Below are 23464 nucleotides of genomic sequence, written 5' to 3'. Positions count from 1 at the left end.
GCCCAGTATGTCAGCCACCAAGCTAAATGCATTCCAGGCATTTTCTTTTTTCTTCCCCCCATTTTTTTTTGCGATGAAGTCTCACTCTGTCACCAGGCTGGAGTGCAGTGGCACAATCTCGGCTCACTGCAACCTATGACTCCCTGGTTCAAGGAATTCTCCTTCCTCAGCTTCCCAAATAGCTGGAATTACAGGCACTCGCCACCATGCCCAGCTAATTTTTGTATTTTTTTAGTAGAGATAGGGTTTCACCATGTTGGCCAGGATGGTCTCAATCTCCTGACCTCATGATCCGCCCACCTTGGCCTACCAAAGTGCTGGGATTACAGGCATGAGCCATTGCGCCCAACGTCACGGCAATTTCTTATTTAATCTTCACGATGACCCAATGTGCTTATGTGTTACTATGCTCCCCATTTTAGAGATGAGGAAACTGTGGTACAGAAGGAAACTGTGGCACAGAAGTTCAAGATGGTGAGGCCAGGTGTGGGCTTCGAGGCCCATGCTCTTTAGCCCACTCATCACTGCCCCGTAATAGATGCCTTAAATATAGTGCATCTGGGTGCTTGGCAAGGGTAACATCATCACTGTCAGCCATATAAAGGCCAGCCAAAGAAAATAAGAAAAGCCAGTGACAAAATAAGAAGATCTATTGTTTCTTGAGCACCTAACATGAGGGGCAGTGATGATTAAGAGTGTGTGACTTTAAGAACTGTGCAACCTTGAACAAGTTACTCAACCTCTCTGCATGTCAATATTCTTAACTCTAAGTAGAGGTAATAATTCTACCTATGTCCTGGAGTGTTAAAGAGATTAAATGAGTTAATCCAGACAAAGTTCTCAGAATGATGCCTGGCTCGAAGCAAACACTTGATAAATGTCAGCTGTTACTATTATTCTTATGCTCCCAAGTGCTATACTAGCTACTGACATATTATCTCTAGTCGCCACAGTATTCCAGGGAACTTCCCATTTTTCAGATGATGAAACTGACTCTGGGAGCAGAAGTAACTTGTTTGAGTCCACTCAGCTAGTAACTGGTAAAGGGAGAATTTGCGCTTAAGTATGTAACTTCAAAGCCAACCAAAAAAGGTAGGTTAGGGACAAGAAAAAAACAATAAATATGGATTTCTGAGAGATGGCACAGAGACTCCAGGAATGAATGCACGTGGGACCCAGTTTCTTAACAGGACCTCTGCAGGCTGGCTCCTAGTCCTAGAGGAGGACAGCCCACTGCCACGCCAGGGCCTGCGTATCTGCTCAGGCTCTTTTCTTCTTTCTGGCAGCTATTCCAAAGGTTCCTCAGAATTTTCAGGCCACCACTCTCCTCAGCTCCTGCCCTCTTCCCTTCCTCCTGCCCTTGCATCTCAGTGGAACTGGGAAATCCCTTCATCGGAGCCCCAGGGGGAATGTCTATCCCCCCGAGACCCAGTGCCATCATTTACCACTCTCCAGGGCAACTTACAGGATCTTCTCAGGCCGAACCTCATCAGGAAGCCCTTTCTTGACTGACAAAGATGCCCTCCTCCAGCCCCCAGAGCTGGTGCGCCAGCCACCTGTCTACAGGGCTGAGGGATCCTGGCAAGCAGCAGTGTCCTAAGCCAGGCACAGTGTCTGGCACAAATCAAAGGCTGCCACAAATACTTGCTGAACTGATGATTAAGTAGGTAAGAGGGGAACCCAGAGACCGATATGAATCTTAAGAGCAGAGATTCCTGGGGATATTTTGCATAATGGAAGTCAGAGTGAGTCAACGTCTTCCTAGAAGCAAATTGCTTACCCATGTTAAATAAATGAACTCTTCAAAGCCATTTGGGTCCCATTTCATCAATCACCTATTCCCCTGCATTGAATCATGCCCCATTAGAATGAAGTCATTTGGCTCCCTCAGCAGAGCTGACAAACCAGTAGCTTCTCTTGGACACACAGGCAGGCGGCCAGGCTGCCCAGAGGGGTCATGAGAAGCACCTGCTCAGCAGGAGCAACCAACCCCCACCCTACCCCTCCACCCAGTCCGTCCAAACAAGGAGCAACGCAGACAGGAGGCCTCTCAGCGGAGATAACACTCATCACTGCCGCACATCTGCTGTGTGACTGGCTCTGTGATGTGTTCCACACGGCCCTTGGAATGACCACCCCGCTTACCGCATTCCCCTGCCTCACCTGAGAACTGTCCCTAAAACACAGGGGTGAGTCCCAGGAAGACTCCTCTCCTTTGTGAGCCAGGCCTGGGCCCGCTTGCTAAACCAGTACAATTCTCTCCCAGGAAGTGAGAGATTGAAACCAAAACATGAGACAGCTGGGAGTCTCTAGGCCTGTGTCATGTCAACGACAGACCCCTAAAGTCTGGGACTTCTGCTGTCGAGGTTGATGGTGCTGCCCTAGTTTCACCCTCCCCAAAGTGTGGCTGCTCAAGTCTTGCCTAGCATCTGTGAGAGCCTCCAGTCTGCTCCCAATCAATATTCCCTTTCATGGTGGCCATGCTCAGACCACCCAGTATGGGGTTCTGTGGCTTGCAACCAAAAGAACCTTAACTAATCTACTTCCATTATTTCTAATCCTCTCAAACAGCAGGGATGCAATTGCCCACTTCACAGATGAGGCAAGTGAGTTTCAGAGGCATTGAGTTGCCCAAGATCACAGAGCCAGTGAGTAGCAGGACTAGCATTCTGACACCAAAGCCAGGCATTTTCTACTTTACCATAGTTTTCTTAATGACTTGAAGGAAACACATGTAATGTGCAGATCACATCTAAAGAGGCAGCAGACACATAATGAGAAAGCTTAATGGATCACTTCTTGGTAATCAAGGCAATTTAGAGGCCTAGTAGATAGATGGTGTCTATTTCAGTAGCTATGTCACAGCCCTGCAACAAAGACATTAATTTTAATACTCGGAAAATTCAGCAGCAATGTCCCAACCATGTCAATAACCAAGCTATAAATCTCTGGCTGCAGTAAGTTAAATATGGTTAGTGTGTTTTACTCTCTATTCTTCAATTCCCTAGTCATCTAGCATTAATTCTCAGGATCACACAATAATTAGAAGAAAAACAGACTGCCCAGAGTCTATGGAGACATGATCATAGCCTCAAGTTCTTTCTGGAAATGCGCACAGGATAAATTCTAAACCAACACAAAATAGCCAAGGACAGAGCAGAAGAAATTCACATTTTCTACAAAGAAAGAACTACAATCTGAAAAGCACCCCTTTCTTGGGATGGGGGGATTGAGGGGTTACGACCGCAAGGCTGCGACAATTGGGATTTCCTAAAGTGACACCAGAAATTTACAATTCTTAAGTGATCACTTATAATTCTTTTGTTGCTGTTACTTTCGTTTTTTAAAGAAACAGGGTCTCGGCCAGGTGTGGTGGCTCCTGTCTGTAATTCCAGCACTTTAGGAGGCTGAGGCAGGTAGATCACTTGAGATCAGGAGTTTGAGACCAGCCTGCCCAATGTGGTGAAACCCTGTCTCTCCCAAAACTACAAAAAAATTAGCCAGGCATGGTGGCACACGCCTATAATCCTAGATACTTGGGAGGCTGAGATGGGAGAACCACTCGAACCCAGGAGGTAGAGGTTGCAGTAAGCCAAGACTGTGCTACTGCACTCCAGCCTGGGTAACAGAGCAAGACTCTGTCTCAAAAAACATAAAAATAAAGAGACTGGGGCTCACTCTGTAATCTAGGCTGGAGTGCAGTGGCACGAGCATAACTCATTGCAGCCTTGACTCCTGGACTCAAGCAATCCTCTTGCCTCAGCTTCCTGAGTAGCTGGGACTACAGGTGTGCACCACTGTGCCAACTTAATTTTTGTACTTTTTTTTTTTTTTTTTTTTTTTGTAGATGCGGGGGTCTTACTATGCTGCTCAGACTAGTCTCCAACTCCTGGCCTCAAGCAGTCCTTCTGTCTCAGCCTCCCACAGTGCTAGCATTACAGATGTGAGCTATGATGGCTGGCCAGAAACTCTCTATCTACAATTTGCAATTCATTTTGCAGAACACAATTAAAGCCTTTGCTAAAATACTTAGGTATTTGACACAGTAATTTAAATATCACCAGGATCTGAATATTAACAAAACGCCCAGGCAGTAACTTTGTATTTATTTGCGGTCATATGAAGTACAGACATCACCTACCACAAAAAAACTAAAAACAAAATGATAAAACTAGAGAAATTAAATTTTAAAATACACACCCTGTCCAATAAATTTATAAACATTTTGTTCAACATTTAGATACTTTTTACATGACTAAAAATGTGATTCAAAATAGCATTTTAGTTTAACTAACTAAATATATTCAAAGTAATGAAGATACTTCCATCTAAAATAACCTGATGAGCTGCTATCTTGGTATGAAACAGACTATGCCCTATTACAGGTTAATGTGAATCTTAGCCAAGTAAAGTTGGTCAAAATCAAATTAACTAAATGCTAGTTAGAATCACAGACTATTAGCCCTCTGAGATTTAGTTATCAGACTTGCCCCAGGTTATGTAAGTGAAATGACAGAGTCGAGAGAGAGAAATCCAGGCCTCCAGATTGCTGGCCCAGCCCAAAGGCTCCATGAGTCCATGGTGACATTCTCAAAGAGAAACAGCAAAATGCAAATACACAAACGGTCAGAATTAAGAAACAGCTCCAACTGCTCAGCCAATGATACCCCCAGGACAAGCTCTGATACTGAGCAGATACACAGCACAGTGGCTAGTACTCGTTGCTAAAATACTGAAATACTTCCACACCAATTGCAAAATAAACTCTGGTCCATCCATTCCAACCACTCTAGCTGCCCTGGTTCTTCCCTAGGGATCTTGCCATGAGGTCCCTACTAGTTTTTTTAACTATACAATTTGATGCCTGGCACAGGAGCAGGCCTCCAGGTCTCCAGCCCTAGTGCCTGAGTATTTTCTGAAGGCTGATGCCCATGCTACACCAGTTATTAATTCTTTTGAGAATCACCCTTCACAAAAACCACAAGTCACGATCAGAGCCACTCATCAGAAAACAAATTTGCGTAAGAGTTCTCTATCTTCCAAAAGCATGAACTTAATTAAAGCCAGGTTTCTCTTTTAAAAAAAAAAAAAACCTAGCCTACAGTTAATTCTTTTCCTTTCCCGTATCTGGCTGCCTGGTTGTATTATTCATTCATTCACTAAACAAATATTTACAGAGCCAAGCAACAGGCTGAACACTGGGATTCAGAACATGTGCCAGTTCCCTACCCCAGAAGTGCCTGCCCATGGTGCTGTACAGGAGCCCAGGTGAGGGTAAGCAGAAAAGTAGATCCTATAACTCCAACGCACAGACTAAGTGCCATGATGGAGGAGTGTGTAAAGTGCTGTGAACAAGAGGAAGAGGAGACCTCACTACTAAGCAGGGTCAGGAAAGGCTCCACAGAGAAGGCAACATTAGGATGGCACCTGCAGAGATGTTCAGGAGTTAGCATGTAAACAAGGAAGGAAAAATCATTCCAGGTAGATGGTACTACACATGCAAAGGCACAGAGAGGTACAAACATGGTGTTTTCAGGAATCTCTAACAAATCGCTGTTGCTGGAGAAGAAAGAAAATGAGATTGGAAAGATGACTTGGGGCCAGATAAGGAAGAGACTGTTGTGCCATTTTTTGTATGAATTTAAACAGGAAAACTTATGAAACACTTGTGATTACACAGTTCTTAAGAGGTAAGCCCTGATAGAGCAAACGAGGCTCCTGGCTTAACAAGCTGTGATTTCTCAGTTTGCTGTGTAGTGCAAATACTTACATTCAGCTGAAGGATATTAATCTGTAGCATGGTAAGATAAGAACTTCTCCTTCTACCTGTTGTAGGCTCAATTATCAGCAAGAAGGCATTTGAGGATCTCTAGATCAAAGGAGCTATCAAATATGTTTCAGAAAATTATATGAATCCATTCACATGTGAATGTCCCATTTCAGTTAAGCTTACCTTGGAGAAGATGGTTTTGCTGCCTGGTGACTGTTGAGAAGAGCACTTTCCTGTTATTAAGCCTTCACTCCTGAGCTGGAGATCCTCTGCAGCCATTAAATAGAAGTTCTGCTGTATTACTTCCAAATCTTTTTCACTGAATTTCTAATGAAATGAAACAAATTAATAAGGAAGTTGTCATCAAGAAAAAAATATTAAGAAACTGTCCCAAACTCCTTAAGGAGAACTTTTATTTTTTCACAATGTCCCCTACATAATTTTCATCATTCCAAAATACTAGGCAATTACAAAACCATCACGCAACTCCATTTCTATGTTATTACAACTTGGAAAATAGCAGCATGCCAGCAACGCAGAGCTAAAGACGGTGGCAGTCGCTACAAACTGTCCTCGCTCACCACCACTGTGATGACCTTCCAGTGGGTGTAGAGGACAAAGCCAGGCTCTCACCTGACAGACCTGGTTCCAAACCTGGGTCCATCCTGCTCAGGATGTGATCTGTTTCCAATCCTGTGGGCTTATGGGGATGATTATAAGACTTGTACATCAAAACCCAACAAAGTCTTAGTTTCTCTTGAAATGTTACAAATTTGACAAAACTTGAACATCCATATCGATATATAAAAGGAGATCTGACTTCCAGGAAGAAAAAACCAAGACTGCAAGTATTGCTTTAGGGTCTGGTCACATATGAAGGGTCCTTCATGATCAACACAATACAATTCCACTGACTGAACCCTCAGAAGATCTAACATCCAACAATACGACAGGACCAGAGACCATATCTCTGGTCTTCTGCGTGCAATCTATTCCTAACCATTTAAAATCCTGGTAACTCTTGAACTAGGATTCTGTCCACTCTCTGTCAAAAATAAAGGGTAGGAAACACATCTTATTCCTAAGCACCTAGCAGAATTAATTTATCCATTCAAACTTTTATAAGAAATTCAGTGAACACAAACAAAAAAAGTAGAAGCAATTCTTTATAAAAACCCACTCAACTGTAATAGAACTAGGAATCAAATAACCAATACTGACTTTCTAGAATTGTTACAATACAGTTGTGCTTAAATTACACTATTCATTTTCATTTTTCTAAAGTCCAATTATAGATATATACAGTTTAACAGTCAAATAGTACTACAAGGCTTAAATGGAAAATTAGTATCCTCTCCCTCTCCTCTCCTCTCACCTCTTAAATCCCACTCTCAGAGGAAAAAAACCTTCAACTCTTTAGCTATTTCTTCTGCTATATACCTCCATGTTTCTATATTACATTCTTATTCATACATTTCTTGGTTTCTTAAGTTTAGATTGTATCTACTGGCTCCTGCCATAGAAGTTTGAGGATTCAGCTCTTACATCCTTTGTCCCTCAACCCTTCTCCTAATAATTATATCCCAATTTTAGTTAAATCAATAGTCTGCATTTACATTACAGCCAGCAAATACTGCTCATGACTTAGCCATACGGTGTTCTGTGATCACACATCAAAAAATTGACCATTTGCATTTTACTTTCGTGGAGAAATTCCAACTGAAGCCCTCCTCAAGAGCTCAAATCTGAGATTTCTACATAAGCAGCTCAGCTCTCATCCCAGGACTTCCCTTCACCGCATGCCCAGTGAATTCCCTACTCTCTGGAGCCTGTCTCTCTCTTTCGCTTATTCCCTCCCATTTGGTTATTCCTTTATACATGTGGAATCATCCACCAAGAGCTTTCTGCAAAAGAGTACACAGGAGGCAGATGACTGTAGGCACCAAATGTCTGAAAATGCCTTTATTCTGCCCTCACACTTGCTGACAGCTTGGCTGAGTACAGAATGCTGGATTGGAAATCACTTTTCCTCAAAATCTGAAAGCATTGCTCTTCCATCTTCTGGTTTCCAATGTTGCTGCTAAGAATTCTGATGTCATTCCAAATGTGGATTCTTTGTATGTGACCTGTATTTTCCTCTCTGTGGAAGCCTTTCAGGTCCTCTCTTTATCCCTGTGTTCTGAAATTTCAAAATGACACACCATGGGGTATGGGCCTTTTTTCATTCTTTGTGCTAGAAACACAGCAGGCCCTTTCAATGTAGAAACAGCTGTCCTTCCATTCTGGGGAATTTTCTCCCATTACTTTGAAAATTTCCCTCCTTCTGTTTTGCCTGTTCTGTCTTTCTGGAACTCCTATTAGTCATATTTTGGACCTCTTGTATCAAGCCTCTGGTTTTCTTATCTTTTCTCTCCCATTTTCTCATCTGTTTATTTGTTTAGTTCTATTTTCTGGAAGACTTATTCAACTTTATCTTTCAACTTTTCTAACTCTTAAACTTTTTTATATCTGCAATCATACTTTCAAATACCAATAGGTCATTCTTCTTTTCCAAATATCTTTTTTGTCAGAGCTTTCTCAAAAGATGTTATGACCCTGAATTTTTGGATTTTTAAAGCTGTCTTGTTTTCTCCTCCTTGCACGTTTCTATTTCCTTTACCTCGCTCTGTTCTGTTTGGTCTTTGTCTTTCCTCTTCTTTTTTTTTTTTTTTTGATGGAGTTTCACTCTTGTTGCCCAGGCTGAAGTGCAATGGCCAATGGCACGATCTCCACTCACTGCAACCTCGGCCTCCTGGGTTTAAGTGGTTCTCCTGCCTCAGCCCCCTGAGTAGCCGGTATTACAGGCATGTACCACCATGCTCAGCTAATTGTGTACTTTTAGTAAAGATGGGGTTTCTCCATGTTGGTCAGGCTGGTCTCAAACTTCCAACCTCAGGTGATCTGCCCACCTTGGCCTCCCAAAGTGCTGGAATTACAGGCATGAGCCACTGCGGCCAGCCATCTTTTCTCTTAAATTCTTTGCTCCTATTTGATAAACTCAGGCCATCCATCTACTTTTAGGGGTTAAAAATGCTCAGCAGCAGCTCTGGGAGTGTGGAAAGGACCAATCAAAGGTGGCCTCACAGTGAGGTGGGCAGGTGGGGGCCCAGGTTTTGCTGGAGGAGCCCCAACTGTCAGCATCTTTCAGTTGTTTCTCCCCTCCCAGGCATCTCATTGCTGGGCATGTACACTTCCACTCCCTCCCTGTTTTCACTTAAGTGGTCACTCCTGCTTTCAGTTACATCTGGTGGCCCAATGGCCACAGCTTCCCTGATTTAAGGTCTCCAGAGGTCTCCTGCTGGTGAGGAATGGGTCACCTATAACTGCTTAGAATTCCAGCCAATCTCTCGTTTTTAAAGGTACCGGCTATATCCAATGCATGCTATGCCTTTCTGGGGTTCTGTAGCATAAACCAGCTGGCTTCTTGTTGGCTTTTTGTCCCAAAGGCATGTCACTGCATGGAGAAAGCCGAATCCTATGCCCCTAACACTCACCCATCCATTTAGCCAATTTTTTTTTCCACCTCTTTTGTCTACAAGCCACATTTATCCAAAATTCTGTTGATAACTCACACTTGCTATTATATCTGCTTCCATTCTCCTAGTTAGTCCCTGTGGGTTTATACCTTTTTATTCTTTCACTGTTATTTGAATGAGGTTTCCAGAGGAAGCAGAATTAAATGCCTATGTTTACTCCATCATGGTTATCTATAAGTCTGAGTGAATCTCAAAAGTTCACTATATGATCAAACAAGAAGGGTGCTCCTAAAGAAAAAGGAACAGTTACAGGAAACACACAGAGGAGTGAAAGGGCATGTTATAAATAAGCAACAGGAAGTATCTGCAGTAGAAGAACCTCAGTGAAGTGCGTTGACCCCTAGGGCAAAACAAACCAGAGTCGGAATCCAGGCTCTGCTATTTAATAGTCATATGACCCAGGATACGTTCTTCCCTTCTCTGAGTTCCCGTTTCACCACTTACTTCCCTGGTGGCTGAAGCCCAAATGACATAACGAAAGCTCTAGAGTGCTCTGAAACATAGCAATGATGACTATGATCATAAATATTTCTGCAAAAGAATTGTTTTGAAAAAAGCAAAATCAACCCATGCCAAATTTAAAAATCTATACAAAAGTGACAGTACCTGAAGCAGCAAGTCCTTTTGATTGGTACTTTCTGTTAGATGTTTGATCGCTTGCTCTTGACTGTGCAATTTTTTATTGCTTTCACTCAAAAGACACTTGTAACGATTTTCCATTGCCTTCTCTCTTTCATTCACTTCATTGCGTAATTTTTCAACTTCATTTCTAAGGTCCTACCAGAAGAAAATAAAAAAATGGAATTTACTTGACAAAAATTTTAATCTCTTATATGTTTGACTTGCTAAATTACTGCTACAAGAGCAAGATAATAGATGTATTTAAGGGAGTATACAAGTATATACTTCTCACTTACAAAATCTTACAAAAACCACTATAAGAATAATCTGCAATTTGGCAAAAGATTTATGCATATTTATCACAACATTATTTAAAATGCTGAAAAACCAAAAAGAAACTAGATAGTGAACAACAGATAAATAATTATAAAGAGTACAGTATTTTTAAAAACACACACACAAATGAGAGTCAAAACAACCAGATTATCAAACTGTACAGATAATAAGAAGCTCATTATTTTTTAAATTTTTAATCAAATGTCCTAAGGCTATGAGGTAACACATCAAAACAACAACAGTATATCTAAGTAGAGGAACTATGGGTAATTTTCAGTTGATTTTTACTTATTTATTTTTCGAAGTTTCCACAATTTCTAAATAATCCTGTGTTATCTTCATAATCAGGAAAAAAACTGTCTTAATACCATTTACAAAGAATTCATAATGATACGAAAAAATGTTCATGTTATTTCCGTGTTACAGAAAAAGACAAGAAAAAAACATATATGGAATGATTGTGACTACCCTTAAATATGTATTATTTGTAATACTGAAGCACTACTCATAAGAGCAAAAGGTTGTAAACAATCCAAATGTCCACCAATAGAGGAATAAACTATGGTACATTCTCACAATGGAGCGCTCCTAAGCTATAAAGGAAAAGGAATGAGAACTCTCTCTATATAAATATACTGCCCTAAAGTAATCTGAATATTTTGTTAAGTGTGTGTGGCAGCAGCAGAGACCCAGGAGAAATAAGTATGGATAGTATACTGCCATTTATTTAACCACAAAACAAATTAAATGACTTCCTATAAGGTATAAGAGAGAAAAAGGTAGAAGGGACAAAGATAGAAACTAGAACTCATTTTACATACGTGATGTTGCAATCATTTAAATGTTTATGCAATTATCTTAAAAATAAAATAAAAATCCCTTAAAACTGAATGAAGAGCAAACAAATGAATCTAACTTTGTAACCAGTTGATTGGTTAACCAAACAGAGAGAAATTACTTCAGTAACACTGAAACAGAATAATTTGTACATCCCTAGTGGGATATTTCTCTAAGTATAAAAGAGGTTACAAAAAATCTTAAACTGTTTTTAGTAATCATGTTATAAGCAATGCTATTGGTAATGTTATTCCAAAACTGTGTGAGTATATATAGTATATATATTTATTAAACAATTATTAATGTCATAAAAACCAAACTTTTAGTAGAAAAGAAATACAAATACAAAAGAAGTGAAAACTTGTCATTCTGTCATTCTCAATTTGAATTTGAAATATCAATTATCAATATGAACCTCTATTTTCTGTTGTTTCCTTTCTTCCACTAAAAACAGCTAGAATTGATGTCCTCCCTGGTACCCAGACTATAGTCTCTAAATATGTTTTCCTACAAAAAAAGAACAGGGTTCTTTAAAGCAGTGGTTCCAAAACACAGTCCTTAGAACAGCATAATCAGTATCAGCTGCATATATGCAACTATATTGCTGGTTCTGAGGATGGAAAGATGACTCAGACCTGGAAACCAGGTAGGCTCTAGGAGCTGGGAAAGGCAAGGAACCAACTCTCCCCTAAAGCATTCAGGAGGAATGCAGCCCTGTCAACACCTTGAGTTTAGTCCAGTGCAATCCATTTCAAACTTCTAACTTCTAGAATTGCAAGATATAGATTTGTATTATTAAGCCACCAAGTTTGTGGTAATTTGTTCCAGCAGCAATAGAACGCTAATACAGTCATCTTTGGAGGATTCTAGGGAACTTGTTTTGACTTTCCTGTATGAACTGCACCTCAGGGTAACTAAACAAGTGATGAAAAACCAAGTTTCTCTTTACAGACGTATTCGGCTATAAAAGGAACAATGAAATTAAATTATCACCATTTGCAAATGATCAGTAGCTAGTAACATCACAAAAAGAGAGACTATCAAATATTTGAAAGTACAAATGACCATTTACAATGTAATCTTGTCAAAAAATTTAACTTGAATTTGACCATGCATCTTATCTAAACTACCACTTTACTAGAAATAGAGTCAACAGAGAAATAAGTCAAATGACATTACAGAAACAGTCAGCAAAATCCATAATGTGAAACACTCTAAAGAACAAATGACCCAACATATTCAACAAATAAATTACATGGGGGAAAAACAGGAGGGAGAAGCTGCCTCTTATTAAACAGTAAGTCAAAAAGTTGGCCTGTAATCTCAGCACTTTGGGAGAGATTATGTGGGTCTGAATTCATGATCACACACACACACATACACACACACACACACACACAGAATTGAACAGATACAGAAATATAGATGTTTGTATGCATGTGTCAATATACATGCATATTTCAGCTCTGTACACTAACAAAGCCTAGAGGCAATAACACTCCAGTAGTAATGAGAATACCTATCATTCACATCTTGGTTTCTAAATATCATTTTCCAATAAAAGAAACCAATGTTTCTTCAGAAAATACTTGATTCCAGGCTTAGAGCAGGGAAAATATAATACGAGATGAGCCCAGGATATCTTGTGCTCCTAGAAAGCAAGGAATTGCTCAAAAAATGAAGGGTCATGTTGAAAAGCCACGTGTGTACCTATGCAACAATTTTGCATGTTCTCCAAATGTACCCCAAAACCTAAAATACAATTAAAAAAAAAAAAGAAAAAAGAAAAGGCACAGGAATCAATTTGAAGGTGCTCCCAATGGCCAAATCTGGGTCAATTTGAACAATAAAATAAATAATGATAGTAATGGTTTATAACTTATAGAGTAAAACAATATCCACAAGTCCATACTGATAGAAACAACTCTATTGAGTAACAGAAGAAATAATGTTAATATAAGTAACATGAAAATATTCTCCATTGCATAAACTTATATCAGACCATAATAATCCACTGAAACTTAACAGCAAAATAACAAATAAATGCAGGAGAAGGAAGAGGACAGCTCTTCCTCATAGTAGACTTATAACTAATAAGAATAGAAGGAAAGATAGAAAAAATATATAACAACAAGGCAAACACCACAGTAATAACTGTTGCAAGTAAGAACCATCAATGGATGCTAGAAGTCTTGAAAGTATGACGAAAAACAGGATATTCATACAGTCTCAAAAGATCTCCCCACAAAATTAATTATAAAGTGAATAAAATAGTGACTTGATGGTGAAGAAACCCAGAAGATTCCACTTTAACCAAATGACTAACACTAACCTCATCAATAATGAAAGATTGACATTACGTACTCCAAATACAACACACTAATAAGAGCACATCACTTGCATGCTATTCTTGTCAAAACACAAAACCCTCATCTAATCATGAGAAAACACCAGACAAGCCCAAATTTAAGAACATTTCACAAAATAACTGACCAGTACCCTTCAAACCAGTCAAGGTCATAAAAGACAAAGTCTGAGCAACTGTTCCAGATTAGCCAAGACTAAGGAGACATGACAATTCAGCGTGGATCCTTAGTGAGATCCTGAACCAGAAAAGGGTCACTCATGGTAAAACTGGCAGAATTCAAACAGAGTCTGTAGATTAGTTAATAGTGTTGCATCAGTGTTAATTTCCTGATACTGATAAGTATACCACAGTTACGCAAAATGTTAACACTAGGGGATAAATGGGAACTCTCTATATTGTTTTTGTACCTTTCCTGTATGTTTAAAATTATTTCAAAATAAAAAGCCTTTTTTAAAAAAACATATCTACGAGTGTGGTGACTCACGCCTGTAATACCAATACTTTGGAAGCCCAAGGCAGGAGGAATGCTTGAGCCCAGGAGTTTGACACCAGCCTACTCAACATGGCAAGACCCCATCTCTAAAATAAATAAACAAACAAACAGCAATATGTACGCCTTGTTTGGATCACGATTTGTCTTTTTTTAGAGACAAGGTCTTACTATGTTGTCCAAGTTGCTCTCAAACTCCTGGGTTCAAGCAATCCTCCCATCTCAGCCTCCCAAAGTGCTGGGATTACAGGCACGAGCCACCACACCATTCCTTGAATCATGATTTAAACAAACTGTTTCAAACAATTGTTATTAATGAGACAATCAGGGAAATCTAAACATTTATTGGTTGTTTGGTAATCTTAAAGAGATTACTACCCTTTTTGATGTGAACATGGTATTTTTTAAAGCATACTGGAATACTGATAAAACAATGTGTCTGGGAATTGCTTAAAGGAATTCAGTGTTGAAAAGGAGGGAATGAGAGGAAGAACGAGATGACACAAGATTAGCTCTGAGTTTATGATGGCTGATGCTGGGAGACAAACACATAGGGGTTCGATGTACTATTCTCTCCTTTTGTGGGTATTTGAAATTTTTGATAATGAGCAAGGTTTTTTTAGTTTAAGGTATTTATTAGAAACCCGCAAGAAGTACCAGAACACATGATTAAGGAGGATTTTTTTAAATTGTCTTACTCTTTTCTCAAATTTAAAATATTTCACACTAAGCAGAGACTACATTCATAATTGGTAAAGTAACATTTTTTAAAATACTTTAAAAATTGTTAATTTTTTCTTGGGCAAAAAGATGATGATGAGATTGTCCTAAACCTTTACTCCAAACAGCTAGACCAAGAACCTAGCATGAATTATAAATGTCAGTAAACAGAAATTCGATTCTGGAGAAGGAAAGAAAGGGTTTTTTATATTATTTTACAAATGATACTAAAGCAACATTAACAGAATTAGAAAGCTAAAGAATAAAAACATTCCCCCAAAATACAGTCATGGTAATGTATTAAACCATTCTCAAACAGTAGGTGCTCCTTTCAGTTCCTGTCCATCTGCAGCCCTAATTTTTATAAAGTTTTAAGTTTGGTTTGGACTTTACCCCATTTCACTTTACTCCATTATACTATGGCCCACAAAGAGCATACAGCAACTAAATAACGACATAAAAGAACAATTAAACAAAAAGAAAAGCTTAGGAGTATAAAGTCAAGAAATGTTTTAAGTACAGAGATGAGAAAGGTCTAGAGAGCTGCTGTACTGAGCTCCCAACTTGGCTCTGCTTATTCTTTTAGTCTAAAAGAAAGGCAGGACAGGTGGCAAGGCAGAGCTTAAAGTGAAAGCACATAATCTTTATGCTTAACAATTTTAATGAGTATCTCTTAAGTCACTTAACTACTTTCCCACTGTCACCAACTGTTTGGTAGTAAAGAAAATACAACAAAGAGGCCAGGCGCAGTGGCTCACACCTGTAATTCCAGCACTTTGGGAGGCCGAGGTGGGCGGATCACCTGAGATAGGGAGTTCGAGACCAGCCTGACCAACATGGAGGAACCCCATCTCTACTAAAAACACAAAATTAGCTGAGTGCAGTGACACATGCCTGTAATCCCAGCTACTCAGGAGGCTGAGGCAGGAGAATCACTTGAACCCAGGAGGTGGAAGTTGCGGTGAGCCGAGATTGTGCCATTGCACTCCAGTCTGGACAGTAAGAGCGAAACTCCATCTCAGAAAAAAAAATTTTAAAAAGAAAAGAAAATTACAACAAAGAATAACTGTGAGCATAAAACAAGTTGTTTTTTCTAACTTTGGATTTGTTTTCTTAGGCCAAATCCCCAAAAGTAGAATTACCAGGCCAAAAGGGTAAGTATGTTTTCAGAATTCTTTCTATAAAGTAACAAACTTTCTTCCAAAAAAAAGTGGCAAAAGTGCCATCACCAAGTGTGAGTTTTTTGTTTCACCACATCCTCACCAACACTGATGTTTTCTTAAATGTTTGCTAATTTAATTGGTACTAAAAGGTTCTTCACAAGTGTTTGAATTTGCATCCTTTGATTGCCAATCATGCTTCTATATATTTGACTATTGTTCGAATTTATCCTTGTGTAAACTGTCCTTGCGGGCCACGAATGAAAATAGTTTCAAGGACAGTCATAATGAAAAGCTGATCGCTCAAGGATGACCCAAGGTGTACATACACAAACATACACACAAAAGCTCATTTTCCCCCTATGTTAGAAAATCTACCAGGGCAGGGTCTAGCTACCAAACTAACGCTATTAGAGAAGAGGCTGATTATGAGGGTTCACCTTTCAAATGGACATCATTATGTTTTTGCCTACTTGATTGTGTTTTGCTGGTCAGTGACTGCTCAGAAACAGTCCATACCACCAGTGCCAAAAGAGCAGCTGTGGCTAAAGAGTGGGTACTGAGTTGAGTAAGGGGCACCTGGGAACTCCCCTACCTGAAAATTCCTACATCTGGGAACTCCCACATTTTAGTTCTATTAATAGAAGATACTCTGTGTCAAGCACCTACCATTGTTCCAGGCAAGGTGCTAGACACTTTCATAATGATGCATTCACTCTTCACAACATATGATGACCCACAAGGCGCCCACCAGCTGGACCCCCTTGACCTCACTGCCCTCTTTTCCTGTGGCTCTCCCCAACCAGTTCTGCTCTGGCAACCCTGGCTGTCTTCCTGTTCCTCTTACACACCAGGTCAAGGCCCTTAAGCCTGCTGCTCTCTCTGCCTGGAAAGTTCTCCAGGTTGCTCCCCTTACTTTCTTAAAGTATGTGCTCAACCGTCATCTTCTCAGTCCAGTCTTCCCTGATCATCCACCCTACTCTCCCTATTCCTTCCCTTCACCATTGTGCCCCATGGCACCTCCTAATATACTATATAATTTACATGTGTATTTTGCTTGAAGTTTTCCCACCAGAATGCAAGCTCCAAGAGGGCAAAGAGTTTTGTGTATTTTGTTCACTGCTGTATCTCCAGCATCTAGAATGGTACCTGGCATGTTGTAGACACTATGGTAGATTAAACATGGCCATAAATTATTTGACTTTCCTTCCATCAAGAGGTGTGGAGTCTATGTCCCCTCCTATTGAATCTGGGCAGTGTAGCACCTGCTGTGACCATGAGAATACGGCAGAAGTGACACTGTGCCAGTTTCTGTTCTTTCCAGCCAGGTACCAGATATGTGAGTGAAGAATCATGGACCCTCCAGCACACCGAATTCACCAGCTGAAGACTATGAGTAACCTGGGTCACGTAGAGCAGAAAAGCCAGATATGCACTGCCCAAATCCTTGGCTCACAAACTCATGAGGTATAATGAAATGCTTGTTGTTTTAAGATACCACATTTTGGAGTAATTTGTTACGCAGCAATAGATAACCAGGAAAGCACCAAATAAGCATCTGCTGGATGACTGAATGAATCAAGGAATGAGTTGGATGGGACTGCTACCATTCTATGAATGAGGAAACAGGCTGAGACAGGTAATTTGCCCAAGATCATAGTCAGTAAGGGACAACATCTGCCTGATTCCAGATCTCTGATTCCACATCTTCTCAGTTCACCTCCACACCACAGTTTAGATCTCTTTTGCATCACTCACTAATGCAATGATCCCAATCCACTTAATGTTTATCTAACACTCACTTTTAGAAATCTTCCCCTGGAGACGCAGATCCAAGATGGCCGAATAGAACAGCTCTGGAGTGCAGCTCCCAGCAAGAACAATGCAGAGGGTGAGTGAACACCTCGTTTCCAAACGAGTTATTACTGCCCACAGACCAGCAGATTCCTGGAGTGAAAAGAGCCACGAGTTTCCAGCACAGCTGTTTCAGCCAGCACAGCAGGTCTCCACACAACAACTCACACAAATCTGGGCGGCCATTTCAACTGGTGCCTGGAACACCTGGGAGACAGAGCCACCCATTCAACTGAAAAAAAGGAGGCTGAAACAGGGAGCCAGGTAATCTGGCTTGGCGGGTCCCACCCCCACAAAGAACAGCAATCTGAAATGCTCTGGATTGAGAGTTTCACAGCACGCACAGCTGGACCCAGGACAGTCCAGCTCTGCTGGGGGAAGGGCATCCGCCACTACCGAGGCAGTCCACCATTACTGAGGCAGTCCGCCACTACCGAGGCAGTCCGTTATTACCGAGGCAGTCCACCATTACCAAGGCAATCGCCATTACAGAGGCAGTCCGCCATTACCAAGGCAGTTCTAACTGTACCTCTATAAACAAAACTGCAAGGAAGTTCACACAGCAGCTGGACAGAGCCCAGCAACACTTCTGCTGGCAGACTGTTGGAGGTGACTAGACTACCTCCTTGCTGGGAAGGGTAGCTCTGAAAAAAGGAAGCAGCATGTCAGAAACTTATAAATAAAGCCCCACCTTCCCAGGACAGAGCACCTGGGAAAAAAGGCGGTTAGGAGTTCCACTGCAGCAGACTTAAACGTACCTGCCCAGCAGCCCTGAATGGAACAATGGAGCTCACAGCTCAGCACTTGAGCTCCTATAAGGGACAGACTGTCTTCTCAAGCAGCTTCCTGACACCCGTATATCCAAAGAGTCACTTCATAAAGGAGAGCTCAGGCTGACATGTAGCAGGTACCCTTCTGGGATGAAGATAACAGAAGAAGAAACTGGCAGCAACCCTTACTATTCTTCAGCCCATGTGTGTGATCCCCAGGCAAGCAGGATCTTGAGTGGACCTCCAGCAGGCCTACAGCAGAGGGACCTAATGGTCAGAAGGAAAACTAAAAAATAGAAAGAAATAACTTCAACATCAACAAAAAGGACATCCACTCATAGACACCATCCAAAAGCCACCAGCTACAAAGACCACAGGTAGATAAATCCACAAAGATGGGAACAAACCAGTGCAAAAAGGATGAAAACACCCAAAACCAGAATGCGTCCCCTCCTCCAAGGGATCACAACTCATCACCAGCAGAGGAACAAAGCTGGATGGAAAATGAGTCTGATGAATTGACAGAAACAGGATTCACAAGGTGGGAAATAACAAACCTCTCTGAGCTAAAAGAACATGTTCTAACCCAATGAAAAGAAACTAAGAACCTTGAAAAAAGGTTTGACGAAATGTTAACAAGAATAAAAAGCTTAGAGAAGAATATAAATGACTTAATGGAGCTGAAAAACACAACACGAGAACTTCGCGAAGCATACATAAGTTTCAACAGCAGAATAGAACAAGTAAAAGAAAGGGTATCAGAGACTGAAAATCAGCTCAATGAAATAAAACGAGAAGGCAAGAGTAGAGAAAAAAGAGTGAAAAGAAATGAACAAAGCCTCCAAGAAATATGGGATTATGTGAAAAGACTATCTACATTTGATACACGTACCTGAATGTGATGGAGAGAATGAATCCAAACTAGAAAACACTCTTCAGGATATTATGCAGGAAAACCTCCCCAACCTAGCAAGGCAGGCCACCATTCAAGTCCAGGAAATACAGAGAACACCACAAAGATATTCCTCAAGAAGAGCAACGCCAAGGCACATAATCGTCAGGTTCACCAGGGTTGAAATGAAGAAAAAAATGCTAAGGGCAGTCAGAGAGAAAGGTCAGGTTACCCACAAAGGGAAGCCCATCAGACTCACAGTGGATCTCTCGGCAGAAACCATACAAGACAGAAGACAGTGGGGGCCAATATTCAACATCCTTAAAGAAAAGAACTTTCAACCTAGAATTTCATATCCAGCCAAACTAAGTTTCTTAAGTGAAGGAGAAATTAAATCCTTTATGAACAAGCAATTTGCTCAGAGATTTCATTACCACCAGGCCTGCATTACAAAAAGCTCCAGAAAGCAGCACTAAACATAGAAAGGAACAACCAGTACCAGCAACTCCAAAAACGTACCAAATGGTAAAAAGCATCAACACAATGAAGAAACTGCATCAACTAATGGCCAAAACAACCAGCTAGCATCAAATCGGCAGGATCAAATTCACACATAACAATATTAACCCTAAATGTAAATGGGCTAAATGTCCCAATCAAAAGACACAGACTGGCAAATTGGATAAAAAGTCAAAACCCATCGGTGTGCTGTATCCAGGAAACCCATCTCACATGCAAGGATACACATACACTCAAAATATAGGGATCGAGGAAGATTTACTAAGCAAATGGAGAGCAAAAGAAAGTAGGAGTTGCAATCCTAGTTTCTGATAAAACAGACTTTAAACCAACAAAGATCAAAAGAGACAAAGAAGGGCATTACATAATGGTAAAATGATCAATGCAACAAGAAGAGCTAACAATCCTAAATACATACGCACCCAATACAGGAGCACCCAGGTACATAAATCAAGTCCTTAATGACTTACAAAGAGACTCAGACTCCCACACAATAATAGTGGGAGATTTTAACACTCCACTGTCAATATTAGACAGATCAATGAGATAGAAAATCAACAAGGATATCCACGACTTGAACTCAGATCCGGACCAAGCAAACCTAATAGACATCTACAGAACTCTCCACCCCAAATCCACAGAATATACATTCTTCTCAGCACCACATCACACCTACTCTAAAATTGACCACATAATTGGAAGTAAATCACTCCTCAGCAAATGCAAAAGAACAGAAATCATAACAACAGTCTCTCAGACCACAATGCAATCAAGTTAGAACTCAGAATTAAGAAACTAAGAACTGCACAAGTTCATGGAAACTCAACAACTGGCTCTTGAATGTTAACTGGATAAACTATGAAATGAAGGCAGAAATAAAGATGTTCTTCAAAATCAACGAGAAAGAAGACACAATGTACCAGAAACTCTGGGACACATTTAAAGCAGTGTCTAGAGGAAAATTTATAGCAATAAATGTCCACATGAGAAACAAGGAAAGATCTAAAATCGACACTCTATCATCAAAATTGAAAGAGCTAGAGGAGCAAGATCAAAAAAAAAAAAAAAGCTAACAGAAGACAAGAAACAACTAAGATCAGAGCAGAACTGAAGGAGACAGAGACACAAAAAACCCTTCAAAAAAATCAATACAAACAGGAGCTGGTTTACTGAAAAGATCAACAAAATAGACAGACCACTAGCCAGATTAATAAAAAAGAAAAGAGTGAAGAATCAAATAGATGCAATAAAAAGCGATAAAGGGGTTATCACAACTGATTCCACAGAAATACAAACTACCATCAGAGATTACTACAAACAACTCTATGCACGCAAACCAGTAAACCTGAAAGAAATGGATAAATTACTGGACATCTGCACCTTCCCAAGCCTAAACCAGGAAGAAGTTGAAACCCTCAATAGACCAATAACAAGGGCTGAAGTTGAGAAAGCAATTAATAGCCTACCACCCAAAAAAACCCTAGGTCCAGATGGGTTCACAGCCAAATTCTACCAGACATACAAAAAGGAGCTGGTACCACTCCTTCTGAAACTATTCCAAACAATCCAAAAAGAGGGAATCCTTCCCAAATCATTTTATGAGACCAACGTCATCCTGATACCAAAACCTGGCAGAGACTCAATAAAAAAAGAAAACTTCAGGCCAATATCCATGATGCACAAAGATGCAAAAATCTTCAATAAAATACTGGCAAACCAAATGCAACAGCACATCAAAAAGCTTATCCATCATGATCAAGTAGGCTTCATCCAGGGGATGCAAAGCTGGTTCAACATATGCAAGTCTATAAACATAATCCACCAAATAAACAGAACCAAAGACAAAAACCACATGATTATCTCAATAGATGCAGAGAATGCCTTCTACAAAATTCAGCAGCCCTTTATGCTAAAAAATCTCAATAAACTAGGTATCAACAGAACGTATCTCAAAATAATAAAAGCTATTTACTACAAACCCACAGCCAATATCATACTGAATAGGCAAAAACTGGAAGCCTTCCCTTTGAAATCTGGCACTAGACAAGGATGCCCTCTCTCACCACTCCTATTCAAATAGTATTGGAAGTTCTAGCCAGAGTAATCAGGCAAGAAAAAGAAATAAAGGGTATTCAACTAGGAAAGGAGGAAGTCAAATTGTCTCTATTTGCAGATGACATGATTGTATATTTAGAAGACCCCATCGTCTCAGCCCAAAATCTCCTTAAACTGGTAAGCAACTTCAGCAAAGTCTCAGGATACAAAATCAATGTGCAGAAATCACAAGTATTCCTATACACCAATAACAGACTTAAAGAGAGCCAAATCAAGAACAAACTGCCATTCACAATTGCTACAAAGAGAAGAAAATACCTAGGAGTACAACTAACAAAGGATGTAAAGGACCTCTCCAAGGAGAACTACAAATCACTGCTCAAGGAAATAAGAGAGGACACAAACAGATGGAGAAACATTCCATGCTCATGGTTAGGAGGAATCAGTATTGTGAAAATGGCCATACTGCCCAGAGTAATTTATAGATGCAACACTATCCCCATCAAGCTACCTATGACCTTCTTCACTGAATTGGAAAAAAACACCTTAAACTTCATATGGAACCAAAAGAGAGTCCGCATAGCCAAGACAATTCTAAGCAAAAAGAACAAAGCTGGAGGCATCACGCTACCTGATTTCAAACTATACTACAAAGCTACAGTAATCAAAACAGCATGGTACTGGTACCAAAACAGAGATATAGACCAATGGAACAGAACAGAGGCCTTGGAGGCAAAGCCACACATCTACAACCATGTGATCTTTGACAGACCTGACAAAAACAAGCAGTGGGGAAAGGAGTCCCTGTTTAATAAATGATGTTGGGGAAATTGGCTAGCCATGTGCAGAAAGCAGAAACTGGACCCCTTTCTGACACCTTACACTAAAATTATCTCCAGATGGATTAAAGATCTAAATTAAGGCCTAATACCATAAAAACCCAAGAAGAAAACCTAAGCAAAACCATTCAGGACATAGGCACAGGCAAGGACTTCATGACTAAAACACCAAAAGCATTGGCAACAAAAGCCAAAATGGACAAATGGGATCTAATTAAACTCCAGAGCTTCTGTACAGCAAAAGAAACAATCATTAGAGTAAACCAGCAATCAACATAATGGGAAAAAAATTTTGCAATCTACCCATCTGACAAAGGGCTAATATCCAGAAGCTACAGAGAACTAAAACAGATTTACAAGAAAAAAACAAACAAACCCATTCAAAAGTCAGCGAAGGACATGAACAGACACTTTTCAAAAGAAGACATTTATGAGGCCAAAAAACATATGAAAAAATGCTCATCATCACTGGTCATTAGAGAAATGTAAATCAAAACCACATTGCGATACCATCTCACGCCAGTCAGAATGGTGATCGTTAAAAAATCTGGAGACAACAGATACTGGAGAGGATGTAGAGAAATAGGAACACTTTTACACTGTTGGTGGGAGTGTAAATTAGTTCAACTATTGTGGGTATGGCGATTCCTCAAGGACC

At 40.2% G+C, this 23464-nt stretch overlaps 1 protein-coding gene across 2 annotated transcripts in view; it reads right to left on the bottom strand.

Moving 5' to 3' along the window:
• The window catches only part of CDK5RAP2 (CDK5 regulatory subunit associated protein 2), a 197558-nt gene that overhangs the window by 91526 nt on the left and 82568 nt on the right, over positions 1-23464 (bottom strand). For both annotated transcript variants that reach the window (XM_021674018.2, XM_064378500.1), the window contains exons 13-14: positions 9952-10122; positions 5954-6097 (exon numbers count right to left, since the gene is read on the bottom strand). In XM_021674018.2, the coding sequence (XP_021529693.2) occupies positions 5954-6097; positions 9952-10122 (315 nt within the window). The remainder of the gene's footprint in view (positions 1-5953; positions 6098-9951; positions 10123-23464) is intronic.

The sequence above is a fragment of the Aotus nancymaae genome, unplaced genomic scaffold (genome assembly GCF_030222135.1).
Source record: "Aotus nancymaae isolate 86718 unplaced genomic scaffold, 86718_ANA_hifiasm-v0.15.2.pri h1tg000003l, whole genome shotgun sequence".
NCBI lineage: Eukaryota > Metazoa > Chordata > Mammalia > Primates > Aotidae > Aotus > Aotus nancymaae.
The sequence above is the reverse complement of the archived record's forward strand: the minus strand, read 5'-3'. Positions and strand labels throughout refer to the sequence as shown.